This window comes from Trichosurus vulpecula, chromosome 4 (genome assembly GCF_011100635.1).
Source record: "Trichosurus vulpecula isolate mTriVul1 chromosome 4, mTriVul1.pri, whole genome shotgun sequence".
NCBI classification, from domain to species: Eukaryota; Metazoa; Chordata; class Mammalia; order Diprotodontia; family Phalangeridae; genus Trichosurus; species Trichosurus vulpecula.
The window spans coordinates 392,940,740-392,963,420 of NC_050576.1; the positions used below are offsets into that span (position 1 = coordinate 392,940,740).

The window sequence follows — 22,681 nt, forward strand, 5'->3', positions numbered from 1 at the left end:
TTCCAGGGTCCTTTCCACTCTGCTACTTTGCCTGAAATATATAATTCTTTCTGAAAACAAAACAAAAAACTAATGTCCTCTATTCCCAGCTTCAGAGTTTCTAACACTACTCCCTCCCTCATTTACAACTAGACTCCCAGCCTTACGAATTCAAATGATAGAAAAGAATGTTTTGGCTCCCAGGCCACAGGGCCTCAGAAATCCAGGATCTCGGCTGTAGTCTACAATGGCTTGCTTCCTTTCTCCTCTCTCTGATTCATTGATACAGTATTATGTATCCTCGGGCTGGGAGCAATGGGTTCTTTAGCTTCCTTGCTGATGAATTCTTATTCCAAATTCTCTTGGCACTGATCCCCTTTTTCTGGCTGCTATGTATGTAACAAGTCTCTTGCTTCAGGGAGGTAACAACAGCATCTAATGGCAGCAAAATAATCAGCTTCCACTCCCAGGGTAAGTGATGGTAGGGAAAGCCACCACTGGGAAAATACCTGCAGTTTTCTGGAGCTCTCTAGCAGGGCTGACAAATCAAGGTTTCATATTCCTTTCTTGGATACCCGACAGCAAAACCACTGGCTTTTGAAACAAATGAACAAGTTCATTTTCACACATTTCTGATCAGCATGTAATTAAAGTACATAATTCCTGAGAGACAATCCAATGCCCATAGTAGTTGAAGAGATCAAATGGATGAAGAGTCAAACAACAATATAAAATGAAAAGCCATTTCCCAAAAGATGAGTGGTCAAAAGATATGAACAAACAATTCTCAAAAGAAATGCCAATGTAGCAACTGTATGAAAGCTTGCACTCCTGTTTAAGTTGGCTTACTACATTTCAATGCTTATTAAATCCTGGCTTACAGTCTGGCCAAATTAGAAAAAAAAAAGCTTTAGCTAAGGTAACTGTGGGGAAGAGTAAATGTTAGGAGAGTAAATGTTACATGGACATGCTCATAATTTAAAAGTCTGTGGTTTTTTTATGAGTCAACAATTTGATCTATTTTCAAAAAGTCAGTATAATACTTGCATTCCCTCAAGCTACCAACTTTCCCTTTCACCATCTTATCCTCACCTTTAACAGATATTCTGCCAATAATTAATACCTTAAAACAGCTATGGTCTTCCTCATAAGTCTTTTTTTTCAGTTTTTAATAGGAAAACTCATTTTCTGAATCAAGAATTACTTGAGGGAGGAGGGCTGTGCAAAGTCACCATCCTCACTCTTCTCTCTCCTCTGGAGCCATCTGATTCCAGTGGCAAGATACTGACCTGGACAACTGGAGATGGCCTTGGATGCAGTAGGAGATCTTGGTCTTTTTAAGCTAAAGTCTTTCCCAGGTCTCAGTTTGACTCCCCACTAAAAGTCTTTTGCAGTTGATGTTTCCTAGGTGCTTTTTCAGGGAAGCATTCAGGAGAGGACAGGTGACGCATTGGACCAGAGACAGACACACGGTACCGCAACATGGATGGACAAAATACCAAAATGCAGGAATCAAATTCTCATGGGTGGACTAAAACCAAGGACTCTCTCTCAGCACTGGAGGTCTCAAGGCAAGTCCTGATCCAGCAGTGACGGCAGCTGTCTCTCTGCAGGTCTGTTCCTCTGCTTTCACTTGGAGGACTTTTTTAAGGTTTTTTTTTTGGGGGGTGGGGGCAATAAGGGGGAGTAGGAGGCTACAGAGTGCCAGTATGGTGTGTTTTGTTTTGTTTTTACAAGAAATACACTTGAAACAAAGAAAGAAACATAGAGTTAAAATAAGGGGCTGGAGCAGAAATGGTTATACTTCAGCTGACGTAAAGTATGACTGGAAAGGCAGTCATACTAATGGACTATTGGCAGGTTGACCCTCAGTACCAGTGCAGGTCATATACCCCAGGAGGTCAATGATAATAAGAAAGGTGCTATGTACAACAAAATATCTGTGGCAGCAAAAAATTGGTAACAAAAAAATGCCCATCAAGTGGAGAGTGGCTGAACAAACTACAGTAGATGACAGTAATGGAACATTTATTACACCATAAGGAATTATGAATATAATGAATTCAGAGAAACATGGGAAAGCTTACATGAGGTGATGAAAAATAAAGTAAGTAGAACCATGAAAGCAATACATATATATATATATATATATATATATATATATATATATATATACACACACACATAATGACTACCACAATGTAATTGGAGAGAGTATAGCAATGACTGAAATTACAATGACCAAATTCAAACCCAAAGAAGGAATACATGAATGGGCCCCCTTCCTTCTTTGCAAAGGTACATGCTTAGGAGTGTGGAACACTACATGGCTGAAGTATTAGCTTTGCTAATTGGTTTTCTGTTCCTTTTTTTAAAATTCTTTCTTATAAGAGATGACTCCCTGGAAGGGAATGTATTAAGAAATATAAGTGAACTAGATATCAATAAAAGACTTTTTAAAATGAGTTCCAGATCTATTCCTATAGATTATAGTGAGTTTTCATCGAGCCAGATTTCTCAAAATGCATTCAGAATTACTATAGTCTAACAAATCTGTGTTCTGCTAAAGTTATGCCAAAGAGAATAAATAGAATTTTTGAAGGCTCCTTTTAAGCCACACTTAAACTGGAAGATCTAAAACTTTTAAGTCTTTACTACAAGACTACATAGAGCCACAACTCAACAGCACATAGTTTTTAATTTATAATTCTTAATTTATGAAAGTTGCAGTTTAGATCTCTTCTATCCAAAAATTGCAATATTCATGGTCTAGGGCCACTCATTTGGAGACAATATGAAGAGGAATACAAGGCCTAGGGAAAGTGAGAGTGTCTAATTGCATGCACTTTTAGATTTAACCTGTACTGTTAACATTTTTTCCACTGCTTTCTCAAGCATAGACAATCAACAAAACAATAAATCAAGCCCTGAGTGTTTGTTGATTTCCAGGTAAAGATGCTCATACTAAAATTCAACCAAAGGCTAGCTAGTTCAGGCTGGTTCCCTCACACCGCTGACTTCCTACACCCCTAACCACAGATCCACCCCACCCAAAAAAACAGAAAAAGAAAATAAACAGTTCATCCAAGTGAAATCAGGTTAAGATGGTATCCAGGGAAGCCCAGAAAGGCAAAAGAAGTGACAAACAGGTGTAGACCTGGGACTGGGAGTTAAGGTAGCCCCTACCACTTTGTCTTGGGAAGAGGTGATGATGGGATAATTGTTTATTCCATTGAGCTCTGTGTAAAAACCTGTGACCTTTTGGCATGGACAAGTAGCACAACCCCCTTCTTCCACTGCTGACCACCTGCCTGAGTCCAACTCCTAGAACCGTTAGGAGAAGGGAGGATAAAGGAAGGGAAAACAGGATAACTGCCATAAAGATGAAAACATATCTGTCAGCAGAGTCATATTTACAGGTATATATTCATCTGTAGGGAGAGAGACAAAATGGTACAGAAGGAAGAACATTAGATTTGGAGTCAGGAGACCACCCCCTCCCCCATTAAAAGTTTGGTCGAGCATCTTGAATTCTTTAGGTCTCAGTTGCCTTACCCATAAAATTGAGGGTTAGATGGTCTACTTCCTGATCTTAATAGTATTGCTTTTGCTATTAGTAATAATTTTTAAAATGTCACATTTCTGGGGAGGGAAAATGGACTAATTGAAAGCACTAATACAAAATGGATTACCATTCTTGCAGATGAGGTAATAATCACAGCCTTTAAAAATTTTTATTTTATATTGCTTTGAGGGCTGTATTCTCTCCCTCTTACTTCCCCCTTCCTCCTCATCTCTATTAAAGCAAAAAGCAAAGCAAAGCCCATTATAAACATATCTGTCAAGCAAAACAAATTCTTCTTTTGGTCATGTCTAGAAACAAAAAATATCACTCAATCTGCACTCTGAGCACACCATCTCTCCATCTGAAGATGAGAAGCATGTTCCATCATGAGACGTCCAGAATTATGTTGAAAATGATTTCAACTTTAAGAATCATTTCAAGTTGTTTAAGTATATTGGCCCAATTACTCTTCTTGTAATAAAGATACTTGATTATTTCTCTTCTCAGAAATGACACTGACAGGGAAATAAATAATACTTCTCAGAAACTAGAGTGGCCTGCCTTAGGGAAGGCCCAGTACAGTATCACTATATTACCAAAAGGAGAGAGATAAATCCTTCCTCAAACCCCAAAATTCGTGGCAATTGGCATCTTGAGAAGAAATACAAAGGCCAATCTACAGAGGCGGCACTTGCATGCTGGGAAAAAACTGTAAATGTGCAATGTGATAACAGTCACTTTAGACACTGGGGTGGGGGTGTCTTTCTTCATAAAATAAAAATTCCAGGTCTTAATCATTTTATTCAGACTATTACAAAACAGAAAAACTTTGTCTTAAATATAACATATTCAACCAGCAACTGCTGTTGTTTTAAAATTCTCTCCCCACATCTCTCCCACCACTACTTCCCCACTCCCCACAACAAAGAATCTTCTCTTTTAACCTTCAGTGGTTGCAAGCACCACTGAGTATATGGAAAAACCTCTTCAAGAAAATGGAGAAAATATTCTTTGCTGTCACACACAACTCATGACTTCACATTTACTCAGACTATTGGGCTACAGCTAACCTAGCTGCAGTGAAAGACTTTTCCTCCCCAGAGGCAAAAGAGAAATGGATTGTTGCCAGATGTTCTGGACTCCACCCTTGTACTTCACAAGGAAGATTGGCAAGCATCATCTGATTTGACTAATATTGGCCTGTTGGACTAGGTGTCTCAAAAGCTTAAAGAAAACAAAAAACAACTTGATACTTTAGAGCTCCAAGATACAGATTCAAATCCTTTAAAAAAAAATCAGCAGTAACTTTCTTACACTGACTATTGAGTATGGCCTCAGTCTCGAAAGCCAAGTAGTATTTGCAGCTGGAGATAGTTGAGAGGTTGGGTAGAAACATTTAACGCTGTAACTGAAAGCTATTACCACTCAAAAAAAACTAACTGAAAAGAAACTATCAGTAGCATCTTCCTTGGAAACCAAGTTAAAAATTGCGGTTGAGTCCACTTTATTATTAAGGGCTGATTATTCAGTTTGTGGACTACTGGTCCTGCTGATTTTTCCTTCCTAATGTCTCTTATCCATCTTTTCCCTCCTCCCTCCCACTGCTACTTCTATCACCTTAGACCAGAAGCACATGTGTCTCACATCTGGATTACTTCAATCGTTTCTTCCTCTTCCACTAGGTTATAGCCTCTTCAGTCAATCCTGCATAGAACACCGTTTTTTAAAAAAGTTCCATCCAAAATGATTACTATTTTTAAAAGTTCATAGGATCATGGCAACATAGTGTAGTGATTAGAGAGCTGGCCTCAAAGCAATATAAGACACCTTCTCTGCAACCTACAGTCTTAGACTGCTCAGACTGCTACAACAAACACAACAAGAACAACACTTATGTGGCCCTTTAAGGTCTGCAAAGACCTTAACATACATTAATTCATTGGATCCTCACAATAACACTATGAGGCAGGTGCTATTATCCCCATTTTACAGATAGGGAAACGGAGGCACAGAGCCGCTAAGTGACTTTCCCAAGGTTGCATAGCTAATAAGTTTCTGAACTCAGGTCTTCCTAACTCCAAGTTCTTCCATCTACCCACTGTGAAACTTAGCTGCCTAAAGCACTGAGATGTTAAGTGAATTGCCCAGGGTCTTATGTGTTAGAAGCAAGACTCAAATCCAGATGTTCCTGGCCCTGAGGTTATCTCTCCATATGCTGCCTTCTTCAGTTCTTTCCCACTACAAAAAATGCTGCTATGAATATTTTGGAGTGTGTGTGTGTGTGTGTGTGTGTATAAAAGATAGATAAACATGTGTATATGTGTGTATGTGTGTGTATATATGTATATATATATACATATATGCTAAGAAAATGAAGAAAATATCCATACCTTTTGACCAAGAGACCTCACTGCTAGGCATTAACTTCAAGAAGATCAATGATAAAAAAAGAGAGAGAGATGTGTGTGTATGTGTATACACACACATATACATATACCCACATATAAAACCACATATATGCATGTATATATGTATCTGTGTGTATATATATATGTGTGTGTGTGTATATGTATGTGTGTAATATATATATTTATATATGAAGGCCATATACGTATATGTATATTGTGTATGTGTGTTTCTTTTTTATTATTGACTTTGAGGCTAATGCCTAGCAGGGAAGTCTCTGAGCCAAAAGGTATGGATATTTTCTTCACTTTCTTAGCATGATTCCAAATTAATCATTTTCCTGTTCCCTCCTTTATTATTTTAAGACTACTACCATTCCTTATTGTTATCAGGGAGACATCCAGGACCTCCCCCTCTTCTAACTGACTGCATCTAATACACTTTGGCCTTGAAAACCAAAAACCCAGCTTCTTAGTACTATGTGTAAAGTAACTATATACAAGCTTTAAGGGAAGCCTGGGGTGTGTTTGAGTAATAGGGGAGCAGTTTACTTTGGGGTTCAGCCTCTACCACCCCACTTCATTTTTTGCTTCTCTCTAGGTTCTCAGTTCTTTTGCAGAAAGCTGAGGCTTCCAGATAGTCAAGTTCCAAAGAGGTGAGGTTTGAATGGGTTCTGATTTTGTGATCTCCTTCTCTAGCAACATACCTGCTAGTGTCACTAAATAAATAAATAAATGAAATGAAGAAAGGTAACAGGGCTGAAGTCACTAATAGTTTTTGTTCAGGGCCTTCTCCAAGATTTACTAACATAAAGTAAAAGAAGAAGGCCAGTCTACAGTACTGGGTATGTCTCCTATTAATAGTGTTTTTAAAAATATTTTCCTGGAAGTAAAACTATGAAAAAGCACCTCTGAGAGAGTGATAAAGTGCCAATTTCCGGCTCACAGTTTGGTCCAGAGCCCCAGGCACATGCCTTTAAGAAATATCACGTTTATAATCAACACAAGGTGGTTGGGTTTGTTTTTTTTTTCTTTTGTTTTTAAGGTTCTGATATGTAAGTGGCACCATAGTTCCAATTTTTGTTTTCTTTTAGTGAATTTCAGCAAGTAAATTCCTTTTTTAAAGACTCTAGGACACACTTTTAAACAATACACCTGACAGCAATCAATAAATCTCCATGTCTGCAGAGAGGACTGCATTAAAGCATATTAAGAAGAGCTATTAGCAGCAAAGAGACATATGGAGTAAAGGAAAATATGCTTCTGTTGTTCGTTCTCGGGAGCAGGAGATCTTTAACAGTTTTCTATAAATTATATATAGTAAATCATCAGAACTTGCTATTTTTCCCACTCACAAGTCTCAATGTGCAAGAATACAACTCATCTGCTAAAATTCAAATTTAAAATAGCTGTTTTGGTGAAAACACACCAAACATTTCTAAACCTAAAGCTTGAATCAGGATTAGGTATCCTACAGCATGGTGGAAAGATTTAGAGGCAGAGATCCTGGACTCATATCCTGTCTTTGCTATTTAATACTTACGTGATCTTTGGCAAATGACTTCACCTCTCCATGACACCGTTTCCTCTTCTGTAAAATGACGGGGTTGAACTAGGTGGCCTCTAACATTTCTTCCTACTCTAAATTCTAGGATCCTACCAATCAACAATGAAGCTCTTCTTTGCTTTCTGAATGGCTTTATTGAAAATATCTCTCTCAGGACTACTAATGGTTGAATGAAAATTACAGATCTCAGTGCCACCATCTAACCCTCTTTAAAATAAAATGGTTTCCAAAAACTATGGTTCATGGTAATGGAATACTATTGTACTATAAGAAATGATGGAGTAGATGATTTCAGAGAAACCTGGGAAGACTTGTATGAACTGATGCAGAGTGAAGTTGAAGCAGAACCAGGAGGAAAATTTATACTATAATAACATTATCCAAAATGGACAGTTTTGAAAGACTTAAAAACTGTAATCAGCCTAATGATCACCCATGAATCCAGAGGACCCATGATGAAAAATGCTACCTGCCTCCTAACTGAAAGATAATGAATAAAATAAGTAAAATGAAATACACTTTTTGATAGGACAAAAATGGGAATTTGTTTTGCCTGACATGCTTATTTGTTACAAGGTTTTTTGTTTTTCTTTTCTTTCTCATTGGGGAGGGGGACAGAAGGGAGAAAGGGAGAGAAAATAAATGCTTGTTAATTGAAAAATAAGTTTAAAAATAAAATAAAATGCTTTCTACCTTACTATTCCCCTCTCTTTGAGCTGTTCTCTGTCCACTGCCTTGTCAGATGGTAACACATCCAAATATAAATAAGGAGGCCTTGCTTGTAGTGTTGGCACTTTCCATTGGGCCAGCTGGAGCAGTTTGTTCCTGAAGGGTAAGCATCTGCCAAATGTTCAGGTGCTTCAATGAATCTGGTATGGGGAGCCTGGGAGTTAACAGTAAGGGAAAAGGGAAGGGGAGGGGAGGGGACAGATCAGATTTCTTCTTTTGGGCTCTCCACTGACAGCTCTCTCAGTATCCTGAGCAGCTGAAGGTTATACAGGGTTTGGGCTTGTAAATGGAAAGGCTGACGTGCCATTCTAAAAGTGGTCATTCTTAATTCCACTCTGTGTGTGTGTCTGCTTCCAGTCCTGAACACTCCTTCATCTCCTACTTCCATGTCATCTCAGCTCAGGGTTTCTAGATTACATAGCTAACTCCTCAACCTCCAGTCTGACTTATTTCTGGTCTTTCCTTCTGGATTCTTCTTTCCCCCCAAAATAGATTGCTGACTTTCTTCAGGTCCCATATGCAGCCACTCAGTGATTCTTGCGTCTAGAGTACTTGAAAATATATAAAAGCACTTTTTCTAAGTTTCTTATTCCCACTTTATAGATGAAGAAACTAAACCCCAGAGAGGCTGACTGATCTGCCTAACATTAAAGAGCTAGTCAAAGTCACAATCAGGACTTGACCTTGGAACTCCAGAACGTCGCATCAACACAAAGTATTTGAAAGAAAGTGATTTTTAGTCCAGAAACCTGGGTTTGGACCTCGGTTCTTATTATCAGTTTGACTTTGGGCAAGTTACTCAAACTCTCTAGATTTTATTTTCCTTATCTGTAAGATGAAGAATTCGACTTAGAAGACCTCTCAGGCTTCTTCTAGATCTAAACTGCCCAATCCTAAATTTGGCATTCTTCTCAAACACTGAAGTAAGATGAAAGAAAAGAACTCTTGTCAGAGAACAAAGATTTTCCCCCCTTCGAAACTGTTATCTGTTTGAAAAGTTCATGTTTGACATAGATTAATAAGGTGTCAAATTATCCCATGTAAGAGAAAAATATAGAGAAATATTTATATAGTCAAATTGTCCAGTCTGAGGCTAAGATTCTTTATATATGTCTTTTATTATTATTATTAATTATTATTATTATTGTTTAGAGCCCAGTATATTACGGCTGCTTCATGAATCAATTGACAAATACTTATTAAGCTCCTACTACGTTCCAGGCATTGGAGGATACAAACACAATGAAACAATTTCTACTCAAAAGGACTCTCTCAAAAGGGAAATAAATATGTTTTTACAATATAGCATAAATATAAAGTTAATAACTATAAATATATAATATATATATATAAATATATATATAAACTATAAATAAATAGTTGTTAAATGTAAGGGAGGCCACTAGCCATCAAGGGGGTTGGGCCTATTTATTATGATGGCCGAGCTTTAGAATCCATGCAAAGAACCGGTCATGTACCCCTACTGTATCTCTCCATCCTATTCCCCACCCCCATTCAGCTGAATGAAAAAGCAGGGCAAAGACTGACATGGTCAGAATTTTTTTTTTTTAGGAAAGAAAACAAAAGGACTGATCGGTATTATATAAAGCAACAAGATTTGTTACCATAGTGATTTCTCCACTATTTTGGTCCTGAAAACCTCTTCCTGGTCCAGGTTTACAGTACAGTAGCAATCCCTCATCTTGTTTGGCCCCGGATAAGTAGGAAGATTTTTGGCTTCTCCTGAAAGACAAAAATAAAATGTACACTTTTCTTAGCACAGAGACATTTAGTCCGCATACTCATTTCCAATTCATGATACATTTGTTTCACACTAACCAGACGGCTTCCTTGTTTGAATGCTCACTGGTGCCTTATACGGCCTTGATTTCCTTATTACTGTAATGTGTTAACATCTAATAATAGAATCACGTGTTCCTGTTTAAAGTACAAGGTTAACACGCTGCTATCAATATTCCATATTCTCAACCTATGCCAGAATTAAATTATACGACTTTAGTTTTACTAAAACTAGAACTAAGTGCCCTTTGTCTGACCAGACACGAGCTATGGGATTAAGAACCACACCATCCTCCATTCCAAATTTGAGCCTTCTTATTTTACATTGCATGCTGTCAGTACTCAGTCAAAAAAGAAAATGGAAAATGCAAAAAAGGGCCACATTAACCATTCTATTTACAAACCCAAACCGCCTTACTAGCCTTCAGCTCCTTGGAAGACTGAGACCCGTCAGTTAAAATCTCAGAAGAGGAAATCCGATCCAGGCCCACTTTTTTTTCTCTCCACCTTCACCTCCCAGTATCCACATCCAAACTTCACTGAAGCACCTTAAGGTTTGGCAAGTATTTATGCTTCAAGAGCAGATGTCCGTCTGGCCAAGTGGAAAGTGTCCATACTGCAAAAGGTCTTATTTACACTTTGTGTCTGCTTAGGGATTATTATCAGAATTCTTTGCAGCAGGGCATTCTGCTTGGGGAGGTGGGAGCAGGGTGGGGGGAGGAAAAGGAGGAGGGAAGTAGGAGGAAACAATGCAGTTTATTTGTGAATGGAAAGAGAACAGAGATGAATGAAATTCAAGCAACAGTCACAAGGGTAGTTTTTTAATGGGACATCTGCCGTTCAGTGTAAGTCAGTTCTATTGCAACAAATGCCTCTTTCAGTCTCTGGATTCCCAAAGGGCTTTGACACTAACAGAAGTCATTTTGGCTTCTAATGACATCTTGTGTAAAATGTCCTCGGCAGACACTGTTCAAGGAACACAACATGAAATGATGGGGGCTCCCGCACCACAGCTGACTGACAACACCATAGCAAAGGCCGGCTTTTGGTCAAAGCCTTCGACTCCAACCAAGTATTCAGGCAGAAGCTGAAAAGCACGCAGGACAAACCCCGATTAGATGTTTTTCAGGTCTCCAGCTTTAGGCCTTAGAAGCTGAATACCCCAAAGTCAAAGCTGGAAGTGGTTCCACCGACAGAGCCATCCTTCTGAAGAGTTTCCAAGTATTTCTGTTTTTGCAAGTGCACTTATAGTTCTAATAATTCAGCAGAGCACTTTGGTGATAGGTTCTTAATACTGCCCAAGCCCTCCATAGAGGATATACTCGCCATTTGAGGCAATCACTCTGATTCTCTCTCTGCTGCTGTTTCCTTCTTTGAAACCACCTTAGAATGATAGTTTTTCTGTTTGTTTTTTAAGTTGGAAGGGACCTCACAGGGAATCTGATTTGTGGAAAGTGAGGTCCAGAAAAGCCAAATAACTTGCCCAAGGCCACAGAAATAGGAAATAACAAATATAAGACTCCAACCCAAGAACTCAGTCTCTAAATCCAGTTGTCTTTCAACTGCCCCAAGTATGCTTTCACTTAGCCCCTCTTTGTCTTACAGTTCAATGCAATGCTCAACAATTTTTTTTCTTTTTCTGGAAAAGAAAGGTTGACTTTCTTCGGATCCAAACCATCTTCATTAAAAAATCAGAGAATCACAAAATAATAATTTTAAAGCTAAAAAGAAACTTACGGGTCATCTCACTTTAAAGATGGATATATATTTTAAAATGATTATTTGAGTCATTCAACAATTGACCTTAACAAGCAATTTAATCTCACTTTAAAGTTTCACTTTAACTCCATTTAAAAAATCTTTATTATTTTGACTTAGCAAAACAGAGAATCAAAGTGTCTCTCTAAGTTTCAAACGCATTCCAAACTGCGTAGGTCACGTTTCTGCATACACTTTAAACTAGCTGTGTGACTGAACGGCAGCTTGGTCTGTTGAACTTGGGAGTCAGGGAAAAGCTGAGTTTTAATTCTGCCTCTGATACCTACTAGCTGTGTGACCTTGTTCAAGTCACTTATTCTCTCTCGGCCTCAGTTTCTCATCTGTAAGATGAAGATGTTGAACGAGATGGCCTCTACAATCCTTTCATGCTCTAAATCCATCATCCTACGACTTTAAAGGGGGAACATACTGCTGACAAGCTTGTTTCCTCACCTATGGGATGTGAAACATCATCAGCCATAAGGTAATTAAAGAATTATCAGAATAATCTTTGAAACTTACCTAAACAGGGACATTTTCATATTCCATGCTATTTTTTTTAAACCCTGAGCTGAGCATAGAAAGAAAGTCACACAAGAAAAGCCAATCTGTTAACAGGCATATGCATCAAAGCTAAACCCTTAGGAAGTCGTTAAATGTCAAAAGACAGATTTTATGAAGGATTTGAAGCATGGGAAAGGTCACATATGCACGTGCCTATATGGTATGTAATATATTCACAAGCATGGAATTATATAATCCTTCTCTTAGAGGCTATAACACAACACAGTGGAGTAAGACCATCGTTTGGAGTAAGAACAAGCACAGAACAGATGCCTATGAGGACACAAAGGCCTAGAAGTGGCAGGTTGTATTTCTGTTATCCTGGGTCCACCCCCACAACCCTGTGACCAAGGGATCACAAGAGTGACCCACAAAGAATCATGGTGACTTTTTATAATTTCTAATTCTGTTTTTTTTCTTTTTAGAGTTAAATAATTTACTGATCTTTTTTATTATTATTATTTTTTGCAGGGGGGAAGGCAGGGCAATTGGGGTTAAGTGACTTGCCCAAGGTCACACAGCTAGTAAGTAAGTCAAGTGTCTGAGGCCGGATTTGAACTCAGGTCCTCCTGACTCCAGGGCCAGTGCTCTACTCACTGTGCCACCTAGCTGCCCCTTTTTATTTTTTTTTAATTTACTGATCTTTTAACCACGAAGGCAGCTGGATGTCCCTAATGTCTGAGCAAGAGTATTGATAATGTTCATAAAGCTTCAATTTAGCTCCCTTTAGAATTTAACCTTGGGGGGAGGGGTTGCAAAATGAAGCCCAAGCTTGTTCAAACACTTAGCTGCAAGTTGCTTTGTCTCTTAAAAAAAAATAAGACCAACCCCCCTCTCCCCATCAAGAAGAAAAAAGAAAGAACCTTTCCGAATATCCTAGAGACATTTTTAGTGAGGAACAAAGAAGTGAGGCTTTGTTCTCCTTTGTTGTGAACAAATGTTTTTATTTTTGACTCTTCCCCCTCCCTTAACTCCCACATCCAATCAGTTGCCAAGTCTTGTGAATATTGCCCCTGAAATATCTATCTCATCCTGTCTCCTCCTCTCCATTCCCACTGCTACAACCCCAATACAAGTTCTCATTACCACCCACATGAACTATTAAAATAGCCTTTTATCAGGACTTTCCTATTTCCATTCTTTTCCCTAATCCACACCTCACATCAAACTGCAGTCAGATTAACCTTCCTCATTGGACGGATCTGTTCACATCACTCCTCTGCTCATTATCCTTCAATGGTTCCCTTTACCTACCAAATAGAATGCAGTCTACATTCAAGGCTCTCCAAAATCTGGTACCATCCTCACTTACCAGCCTTATCTCATTACCTGCCTACCATACCAATACTCAACCCTCCAGTTAAATGGCACCATTCACTGTACACACTCCACACCTTTTTGGCAATGTTCCCTAAACCTTCCACCAGTGAAATCTCACCTATCCCCTGAAGCCCAGCTTCAAGTTTTAGCTACCTCATCTACCAAAGTCTTCCTAATTCACTGCCCCCTCTGCTCAAGTAGACAATATGCATTGAGAGGACTTAGAGTGTACTTTGCACCACTCTTATGTATTTACCAAGCTTTGCCTCATGATGCAGTTCTGTCTGCCCACCAGGCAGTAAGCCCCATGTGGGAAATACGAACTTTGTATTTCCCAAAGTACTCCACGTGTAGAAGGCACTCAGTAATTGTTTACTGAATTGAAAACAGCGGGGAAAGTATCTATCCTCTCTTTTGAATAGAGGTTTTCGAGAACTAAGAAGCCTCTTTACAACTTTTGGGACAGTCACATTTAAATGCGAAAATACTGCTTTGCTATAAACTGGTATTCTTACTGCCTGATTTGCATCACATTCTCTCCATCTATTTATGCCAATGTAGTTATATTCTGGTTCCTATGACAATGGCAACACCAGAGAGGCTGGGTAATTAATATGATCCAAAATGAAAACCACTGAGTTTACAGATGAGGGACAGAGGCAGTTGCTAGAATTGCCTCTGCCTATCTGCATCATCCTAGCCCTCTTATCGGCCTACTTACAGCAGAAGAACCTCTAGTGGAAGGGGACATTTTGAATGATGATGAATGCATATTAACACCTCCCGCTGAGAGCTTCTCAAGAAGTTTGTTAGCTGAAGAGAATGCCATCATCAATGGGGGCATTTCTTTTTTCTACATTACACTCAGTGAGGATTGACTGAACCAGCATCTCTTCCATGCCGATTATCTACACCTCAAGATTTTTTAACAGCTAGGTTTTTCTGCCTCTAATGACATTTTTTTAGGTAATCAGGATTAAGCGACTTGCCCAGGGTCACACAGCTAAGCATTTGAAGCTGTATTTGAACTCAGGTCTTCCTAACTCCAGAGCTGGTACTCTAATGACATTTTTGGATTTTTTAAAAAACCTTTTTTTTTGAGATTAGGTTAAATTACAGAATCTTAGAGCTGAGTGGAAACTTAGAGATGATCTAGGAATTTACAGTTGCCCTTTACATGGCAACTTCTCAACACCAAAGGTCTTGCCTATTTAAAGAGAAATCTGAGTCCCCCTTCTCTACCTCTTTCTTTCCGCTTATGGCCCACTTTATCCATACTAGTTTTCTCGTCCTGTCTCCTTTATCTACTTAGAATCCAAGAGCTGAGGTTACATAGTTGGAACAAGTCCATAGAGTTGCCCAGTATGAGAGGTATGAATGGGATATGATCTGCATTGTTCTCCACTTGCTTCAGCCATGTTGAACTCTTCATGACTCCGTTTGGGGATTTCTTGACCAAGATACTAGAGTGGTTTGCCATTTCCTTCTCCAGTTCATTTCACAGATGAGGAAACTGAGGCACACGGGGTTAAGTAACTCATCCAGGATTACAGGGCTAGTAAGTGTATGAGGCCAGCTGGGAGTATTACAATCCATAGGATCACAAAATTATTGAGAGGAGGCATAACAGCATGGTATCATGGGAAGATCACAGGATTTATTTAGAGTCAGGAGAGCTGACTTCAAGTCCCATCTCTACTCGTGATTACCTAAGTGACCTAGGCAAAACACTTAAAGTCTCTGGCCCCCAGTTTCCTCATCTAAAAAGTGAGGGAGTCTTTGCAGAAAGTGAGGTCACTTTCAGCTCTAAATCTTTGGTCCTGTAAGTACCTTCTCAGCTCTAACTTAAAGAAAAACACACTTTGGTTTCTTTTGAAAAGCCAAGCTTCAAAATATGTTTATGCATGCGTAAAGCACCGTCCCTAAGATGTATGACCACAGCTCTCACAGGCAGAGTAGAACATCCATTTTAAATTATAGACATAATAAAGGCACCATGATATAGTGAAAAAGAGAGCTGGGTTTGGAGCCAGAGGACTGAGGTTCAATCCCTGGTCTTCCACTTACTGCCTTACTACACTTACCTTACTATACTTGCTATGTGATCTTATAGGAGTCACTTAATCTTTTTGGCTTCCATTTCCTCAACTATAAAATAAGAGGCTTGAGCTCTGATGTGCCTTCCAATTGTCTATCGATGAAACAACAAAACCTTCACACAAAAAAATAACAGTTCTTACTGATTTACTAGAGGAAGTGGTAAGAAGAGGGTGGAGAACAACACACATACCTAATCAAAACCATAACTTTAAACATAAACAAACAGCACAGGGAAGAGAAAAAGACAACTAAAGTTTTCTATGTGCTGATATTCAATTATAGGCAAGTAGAACTACAGCACAGGAACCAAAACAAACATTATAATCTGAAAGGGCATCATGCACAAGCTATCATTAGCAATAATTCACTTTGTTACGGTTGCATGCCTACATATCCTGTCAGCCAGCTAACTTAACAAGTATGACAGGAAGACAAAGCAAATGAAGACGGGGAGCCCGGAGCACAGATTTCAAGTTTGAAGTGGAACTGTGCCCAGGTCATTGAGGGGTGCGAGAAAGAGTCGTGACCTTCTTGGACGCATTTCTCCCTCCCCTGGATCTAGACTTAGCAAACAGCCTACCAAAGCATATCCTGGCAGTAAGGTATTTTCATTTATACTCCCTGAAGAAGAAAAATACCATAATCAGATCCTCATATGATAAAAAAATTAGTAAAAGACAAAACACAGGTACTTTTGACAATCAAAACAAGCCTGGTATCCAACCAGACCAAGAATCCAAACACTGCTGTTTCCAGTCTTCCACAGAGGGTTGGGTTCATTAATATCACATTCTCTATTTCTACCTGTCACATGCTGAAGAACTGGTATTACTTACAACTTTCCCTACTCACTCTCACCACCCCCCAAAAAACTCCAAATACTTATACTGAAGTGTGTTTAGGGAGAAGAGTTGGGGGGAAAGGGAGGAGAGAAGCTCTAACCAACAGACTTATTCTCTCTCTTAGGCTCTCCATTTGAAGGTATTATATTCTAGTGGTCATAGATGAACCCTCCAGGGCTCTTCAGTAACTAGGGCAATAGATTTGGGAATGGCAGAGAAGTTAGAAGGTCATTTTTAGTTCAAACCTCTCATTTTATAGACTAGGGAAACTGAGGCCTTGGAGAAGCCTCAGTTATGACTTGCTCAAGGTCACACAGGTAACAAGTGACAGACTTGGGGTTTGAACTCAGGTCCTCTTCCTCCAAATCCATCACCGTACCCTGCTTGCTGCCTCTATGTTGCTGATTAACTGCCGCAAACGAGAGGACATCATGGAAGACAATCATTCACTGGACAGTGAATTGAAGAGAGGCGGCCAACTTACGGGCAAGGAGAGTGAAGTACTATTTTCCCCCACTTACTGATCCATTGCTAATCAAGGAAAGAGTTTTCCTTTGTTATAATTCAAAACCTTCACCCCTCATGCTAATTCCTTTACATTTTGCTTTTCCCATGTTATTAATCTTAGATTGCCATGCAAACAGTAAACCACTGCATGTCATGCTTTCCCCTATGCATCCTTCAATAAAATGTAAATACCTTGAAGGCAGGAACTGGTAGTGTGTGTTCCTCTTTATATCCCCACTGCCTAGCACAAAGTAAGCCCTTAATAAATGTTCACTGAATTATACCACTGCAATTAGTAAACATCTACAGGGCTAGGGTTCTGTTTATTTTATTATTTTATTTTAACTTGGTAGCAAAGAGAGGCTAGATGAATTGGTAAAAATGTAGGATGAGAGAAACTAATGGGAAAGATGAGCTCCAAGGTGTAGCCAAGGAAGACCCTCTCCTGAAAAAATGGGAAGGGAAGGGAAGGGAAAGAGGATGGGAACCCAAGAGACTAAGTTTATATATGGGATGGACTTGGGAAGAAGGAAGAATTTGTTTAGGGTCACATGGCACAAGGTGTGTCTCGAAGCTTGGAGAATTATGTCTACAAAGAAATGTTTAAAGGACTAAAAAAAAAATCTAAGAAAAGAAACTGGATAATGTGATCCAATGGTGCCAAGATGGGAACAGAGACCAGGAAAAATAGATTAGGTTACCCGTGAGGAACTAGACAAGGATTAAAGCAAGGACAGGAGAGAACTACCACCACCACTACCACCATCCCCCACCATCATCATCTCCTGACAAAGGAAGCTTTTGTAATAGATGTGAGGAATTGCCACTAAAAACAGGAAAGGGCAGCAGGACACCCAGCATGTACACCCACACACACCCACACACACTCACACACACACACACACACAAATACAGAGTCACTAATCCCTAAGAAGGTAACCACTAAGGAAAGTAGAAGAAAAAACAAAGTATAAATAGAAAAAAGTCAAAACTGAGCTTTAGCCAGAAGAAATCAGAGTTATTCCTTCATTTCTTTTTGATTCATTCAACAAACATTTAAGTTCCAATGGCTGAACTTTGTGATAGGTACTAGTGCAGATAAACAGTTTAGATAATTTAGTCCTTGTCCTCAGGGAGTTTACAATCCAATAAGGGAATAAAACCAACAATTATCACAATAACACAAAATATATAATACATAAGAATGGTGCAAAAGAATGCATTGTGAGGTGTAAGAGGAAAGTAACTATGGGATGAAGGGTAAGATCATGATAGATTCAGGTAACCCTGTAGACCAATTCAGCTGGACTGCAGAGAACATGGAGGAAAGGACAATGAGGATGCTCTGGGGAATTTTTAGTTTTCACTGAATGACTAGTAGAGCTTGAATGCAATGGAATCATGGGAAGCATGCCTCATATACAATGGATAGCTACCTTTAGTTCCCATACTGCTCTGGAGAAAGCATATTTATTTCTTTGTGATTTACAGCATTTTGTTTGTTTTTCATCAGTCTCACTTAACAAAAAAAGCATTTAAAAAAATCTTCTGCATGTGCTTCTGGGGATTATTAACACCAGTGTAATTCCTCTTGTGTCAGGAAGAGTATATGGCCTGCATTTATCACAGAACAACATCTGAAGAAATCACTGTTTTTAACACTCTCATTCTTTGTGCAGTGATGCCTTTTAGTCATTATAACAATTTGGAATTCAAACTCATCTACAAATCCTCTTAGACCATCCAGCATCTTGTAACAATGGGAGAGCCTATTTTCAAAACTCGACAGTTTTATGATTCAAACATTCTAGTTCCCTGAATAGATTTGTCTTTACTGCCTTGCTATTTTAGTGTCTGATATTAAATAGAACAAAAATCCATAAAACCCAGACTAGATTAGATTTCTAAATCAAGTCACCAACTGCCTCTTGCATACTGATTCAGAAGTCTGGATAATCAGATTTCCAGCTGAATGTAGGTAATGGTGAAAAGCGTCACTGGGGACAAGAATCAGCAAATTGACAGCCTGGGCAATCATTCAGGTTGAGTTATGAGTTTAAGAATAATTCAAGAGTCCAAGTAAATGGAACCGCTAAACCATAAAATGCAAGTTTGAGTTCGAAGGGGCCTCAGAGATCACTGAATCAAACTCCATCCTTGGATAGGTGAAGTAACAAGAACCTAAGTAGATTCAGTGATTTAGCCAAAGTCTCCTAACAATAGTGGGAGAGGAGCATTTTTTTATGTGTCAAAACAAGAATTTACTATATGAAAATATGGAGATGGGATACCCGAAGAACCCAATTTCTGTGCCAAATTTAGGGGTTGCCAGCAGCAACCTGTAGATTATAACTGATGTCCATTGACATCAGTAAATCACCCAACAATTAAGTCAATGATTTATTTACTTCTGTCTTGAAATTCTCCTAATGGGGACTATTAGCATGATGAAATGTATTTGTTAGGACTGGCAATATGATCGATTGTGCTTGTGTTCACTCTTTGCTAATGAAGGGTAAATGTTTTTAATTTAATACCCTCCTAAATACTAAATAATTAAATGAAGCACAACTAAAGAAAAGAATTATCAGCACAGGCATCATCTGTCAATTTTTTGAACACCAGGGGAAATGACCCCAGAGAAACAAATTCCTCATGGTGATTAGGGAAATCTCTATCCTGTTTTGTTAAGTCAACAAGCATTTATTAAGTATTAACCAAGTGCTAGGCACTGTGGTAATCAATGGGAGAACAAATACAAGCAGGCAGAAAGACCGTTCCTGACCTCAAGGAGCTTACATTCTAACGGGGGAAAACAACACATAAAAGGAAGATGAAGGGGCAAGGGTGAGGGGAAGAGATGAAGGTACCTTGGAGGGGGCATTGTAGGAAAAATCCTGGAGAAGGACAAATACCTGATTAGGCTGGGCATCCTCCCTAAAATGGAGGTTCTGGGTTCAGAACCAGGTAATCAGAGAAAGAGGCTGCAGGAGGAGGGTACTTCCAATGTGTGAAGACCAGAGATGAAGTGAGCTTCCAGGAAGAAGGGGTTTCTGGAGCATAGTTGGTTGTTGTCCTTCATTCTCGAAGAGGACCAAAATGACACCACTATGTTGGAGTCAAGTCACAGTGTATCTGACTGTGGCTGAGCAGACAAATAGGAACTCAGAATGTTCTGCCACAAGTCAGACACAAATTGTCCATATGACTATTCAGGGTGGAGATGTCTCTAAATTTGCACATCTCCTGTTTCTTTTGAGTTACTGCAATTCTGCTTTGCTCATAGAGCACAGTGCCTTCTTCGATGCTATGCTGGGTGGCTCTTTCCCAGTATCTCCCATGTCACATAATCAATTCCAAAGTTCTTCAAAGAAAAATCTTGAGAGTGTTCTTATATCACTTCTTCTGACCACCATATGAGTGCCTTCCTTGCAGGAGTTCTCCATAAAATAGTCTTTTAGGCAAGCATACATTTGGCATTCAAACAATGTAGCCAGCCCATTGGAGTTCTCGCTGCAGTACAGTTTGAATACTTGGCAATTAGTAAAGAAAGTCTGGGAGACTCAGGAGTGCAACCTGTTGGAAAGTAATATCTCTGGAGAAAATTTTGCTATTAGGCTCCCCCACCATGGAGCCAATTCAGGAAGACTTCCCCTAACACTGTAATAGCCAGAATTCTTCTCTATAGAGAGTCAAGACTTACGAATCATAGATGGATGCCCCTAAAGCACACAGGCAAAGAAGAATGGTGATGGGAAGCCTTTGTGACCACCAAGCACAGCTTTTCCACTCAACCAGATTTTGTGTCTCTCTGTAATACTTAGCAAATGTCATCAACTCCTTTAGAGGGAGCCAAATAAAGAATCACATGAGAACATATAACTCAAGATGCGAAAGGGGTCACAAAAGCCATCCCTTCCATCTTCTCTTAAGTTTATCACATTTGGCACATTCCAGCCTAAGGTTTATAAGAATTTAAAGGAATAATGTACTTCATGCTTTCAGTACCCCAGGGGTTCCACATCATCTTCTAAGTCAAATATGGAATAAACTTCTTAGCGTTATCTTTCAAAGTGCTCCATCAGTGACTCCCATCCTATCACTCACTTCTCAGTGCTTCACCTATACCCTTCGCTGACTTAACCATAGATAAGGTCACGGTATAAGTAAAATTTATTTGTATTGCTTTTCATTTCCATTTTTTGTGTCACTGTCATCTTTCTCATATATACACATTTAGTTCTCTGGACCCCCTTCCCTTCCCAGGGAAGCACTGAGGACCCTTATTCTACCTACCCTTTCCCATATATACGACCAATCAAGATTTAGGCACCTAGATGGTACCATGGATAGGGTGCTGCACTTGGAGTCAGGAAGACCTGAGTTTACATCAGGCCTTAGACACTTATTAGCTGTGTGGCCCTGAGCAAGTCACAGCCTCTGTCTGCTTTAGTTTCTTCAAATGTAAAAAGGGGATAATAATAGCACCTACATTCCAGGGTTGTTGGGAGAATCAGATGAGAGAATATTTGTAAAGTGCTTAGCATACAGCCTGGCACATAGTAGGTGCTTGATAAATGCTGATTTCCTTCCTTCTAAGTCTTTATTAAGGCCACCCTATGCCTGGAATGGATTGTGTCTCCTCTTTCTACTGCAGCCCTCTCTACCTGTTGAAATCCCATGCTTTCTTCAATGTTAACTCAAGGGCTCCCTACTCCATAAAGCCTCCCTTTTATTTCATAATGAAAATCACTAACCATCTACCAGCCGAGGGATGTAGACTGAATACTTAATAAAGCCAGAAAGGGTGAACATCAGAGAAATGAAATTAACTCGCTAATGCTTTTCCCTTATGGAGTCATAAGAGAATGCCAAACATTAATGATTTAAACTATTTTAAGTAAAAACGAAGTCGGACTCACTCAAGTAATGTAAATGGTTCATATAGAGGAGACTGAGGTCTCTTTCTTGTTGGGCAGTTACCCCTCAAATAACCACAGATGTTCTTATACTTTAGATATTCCTTTCATGGGTTTAAGTCATACTGCCTTACCTCCCAGAGTTATTTCCCTATTTTTCCTATTCCAGGTCACTAATTTTTCAGTTTCCAAAGAAACAAATCATCAGGGTTACATGAGGGCACAAAGCATTATGCTATCGGCACTCAATATTTCAGGATATTAATAGTAGAAAGAGGGTTAAAGAGGAGAAAGTTGACATTATTAATCATCCTTCATTTTCTCTCTATAATTCTCAGCTCTACTGAATGGAAAATTCTGTTACCATCTCCAAAAAAAGAAAAGAAAAGAAATCTGTTTTATTAGTAGTCTAAAACTGAATAGTGCATGAAGATTCTTTCACTTCTCAACTCAACAAAGCCCATATGACCTTTAAATTACTCGCAAAGGATGTGTAAATATTTTCGGCTCACTTTCAATTTCGACACTGTTTTTGTGGTCAAGGCAATTTGAAAATACCCATTAATTTAGCAGGGTTATTAAACATTTAGTGTTCTCCACAACAGATGTTCTTCATTGCTTATTAA

The 22,681-nt window shown here is 39.1% G+C and overlaps 1 protein-coding gene across 2 annotated transcripts in view; it reads right to left on the bottom strand.

Annotated features, from left to right (window-relative positions):
* The window catches only part of RASA3 (RAS p21 protein activator 3), a 298,273-nt gene that overhangs the window by 188,208 nt on the left and 87,384 nt on the right, over positions 1–22,681 (bottom strand). For both annotated transcript variants that reach the window (XM_036756651.1, XM_036756650.1), the window contains exon 2: positions 9,871–9,988. In XM_036756651.1, coding sequence (XP_036612546.1) covers positions 9,871–9,988 — 118 coding nt within the window. The remainder of the gene's footprint in view (positions 1–9,870; positions 9,989–22,681) is intronic.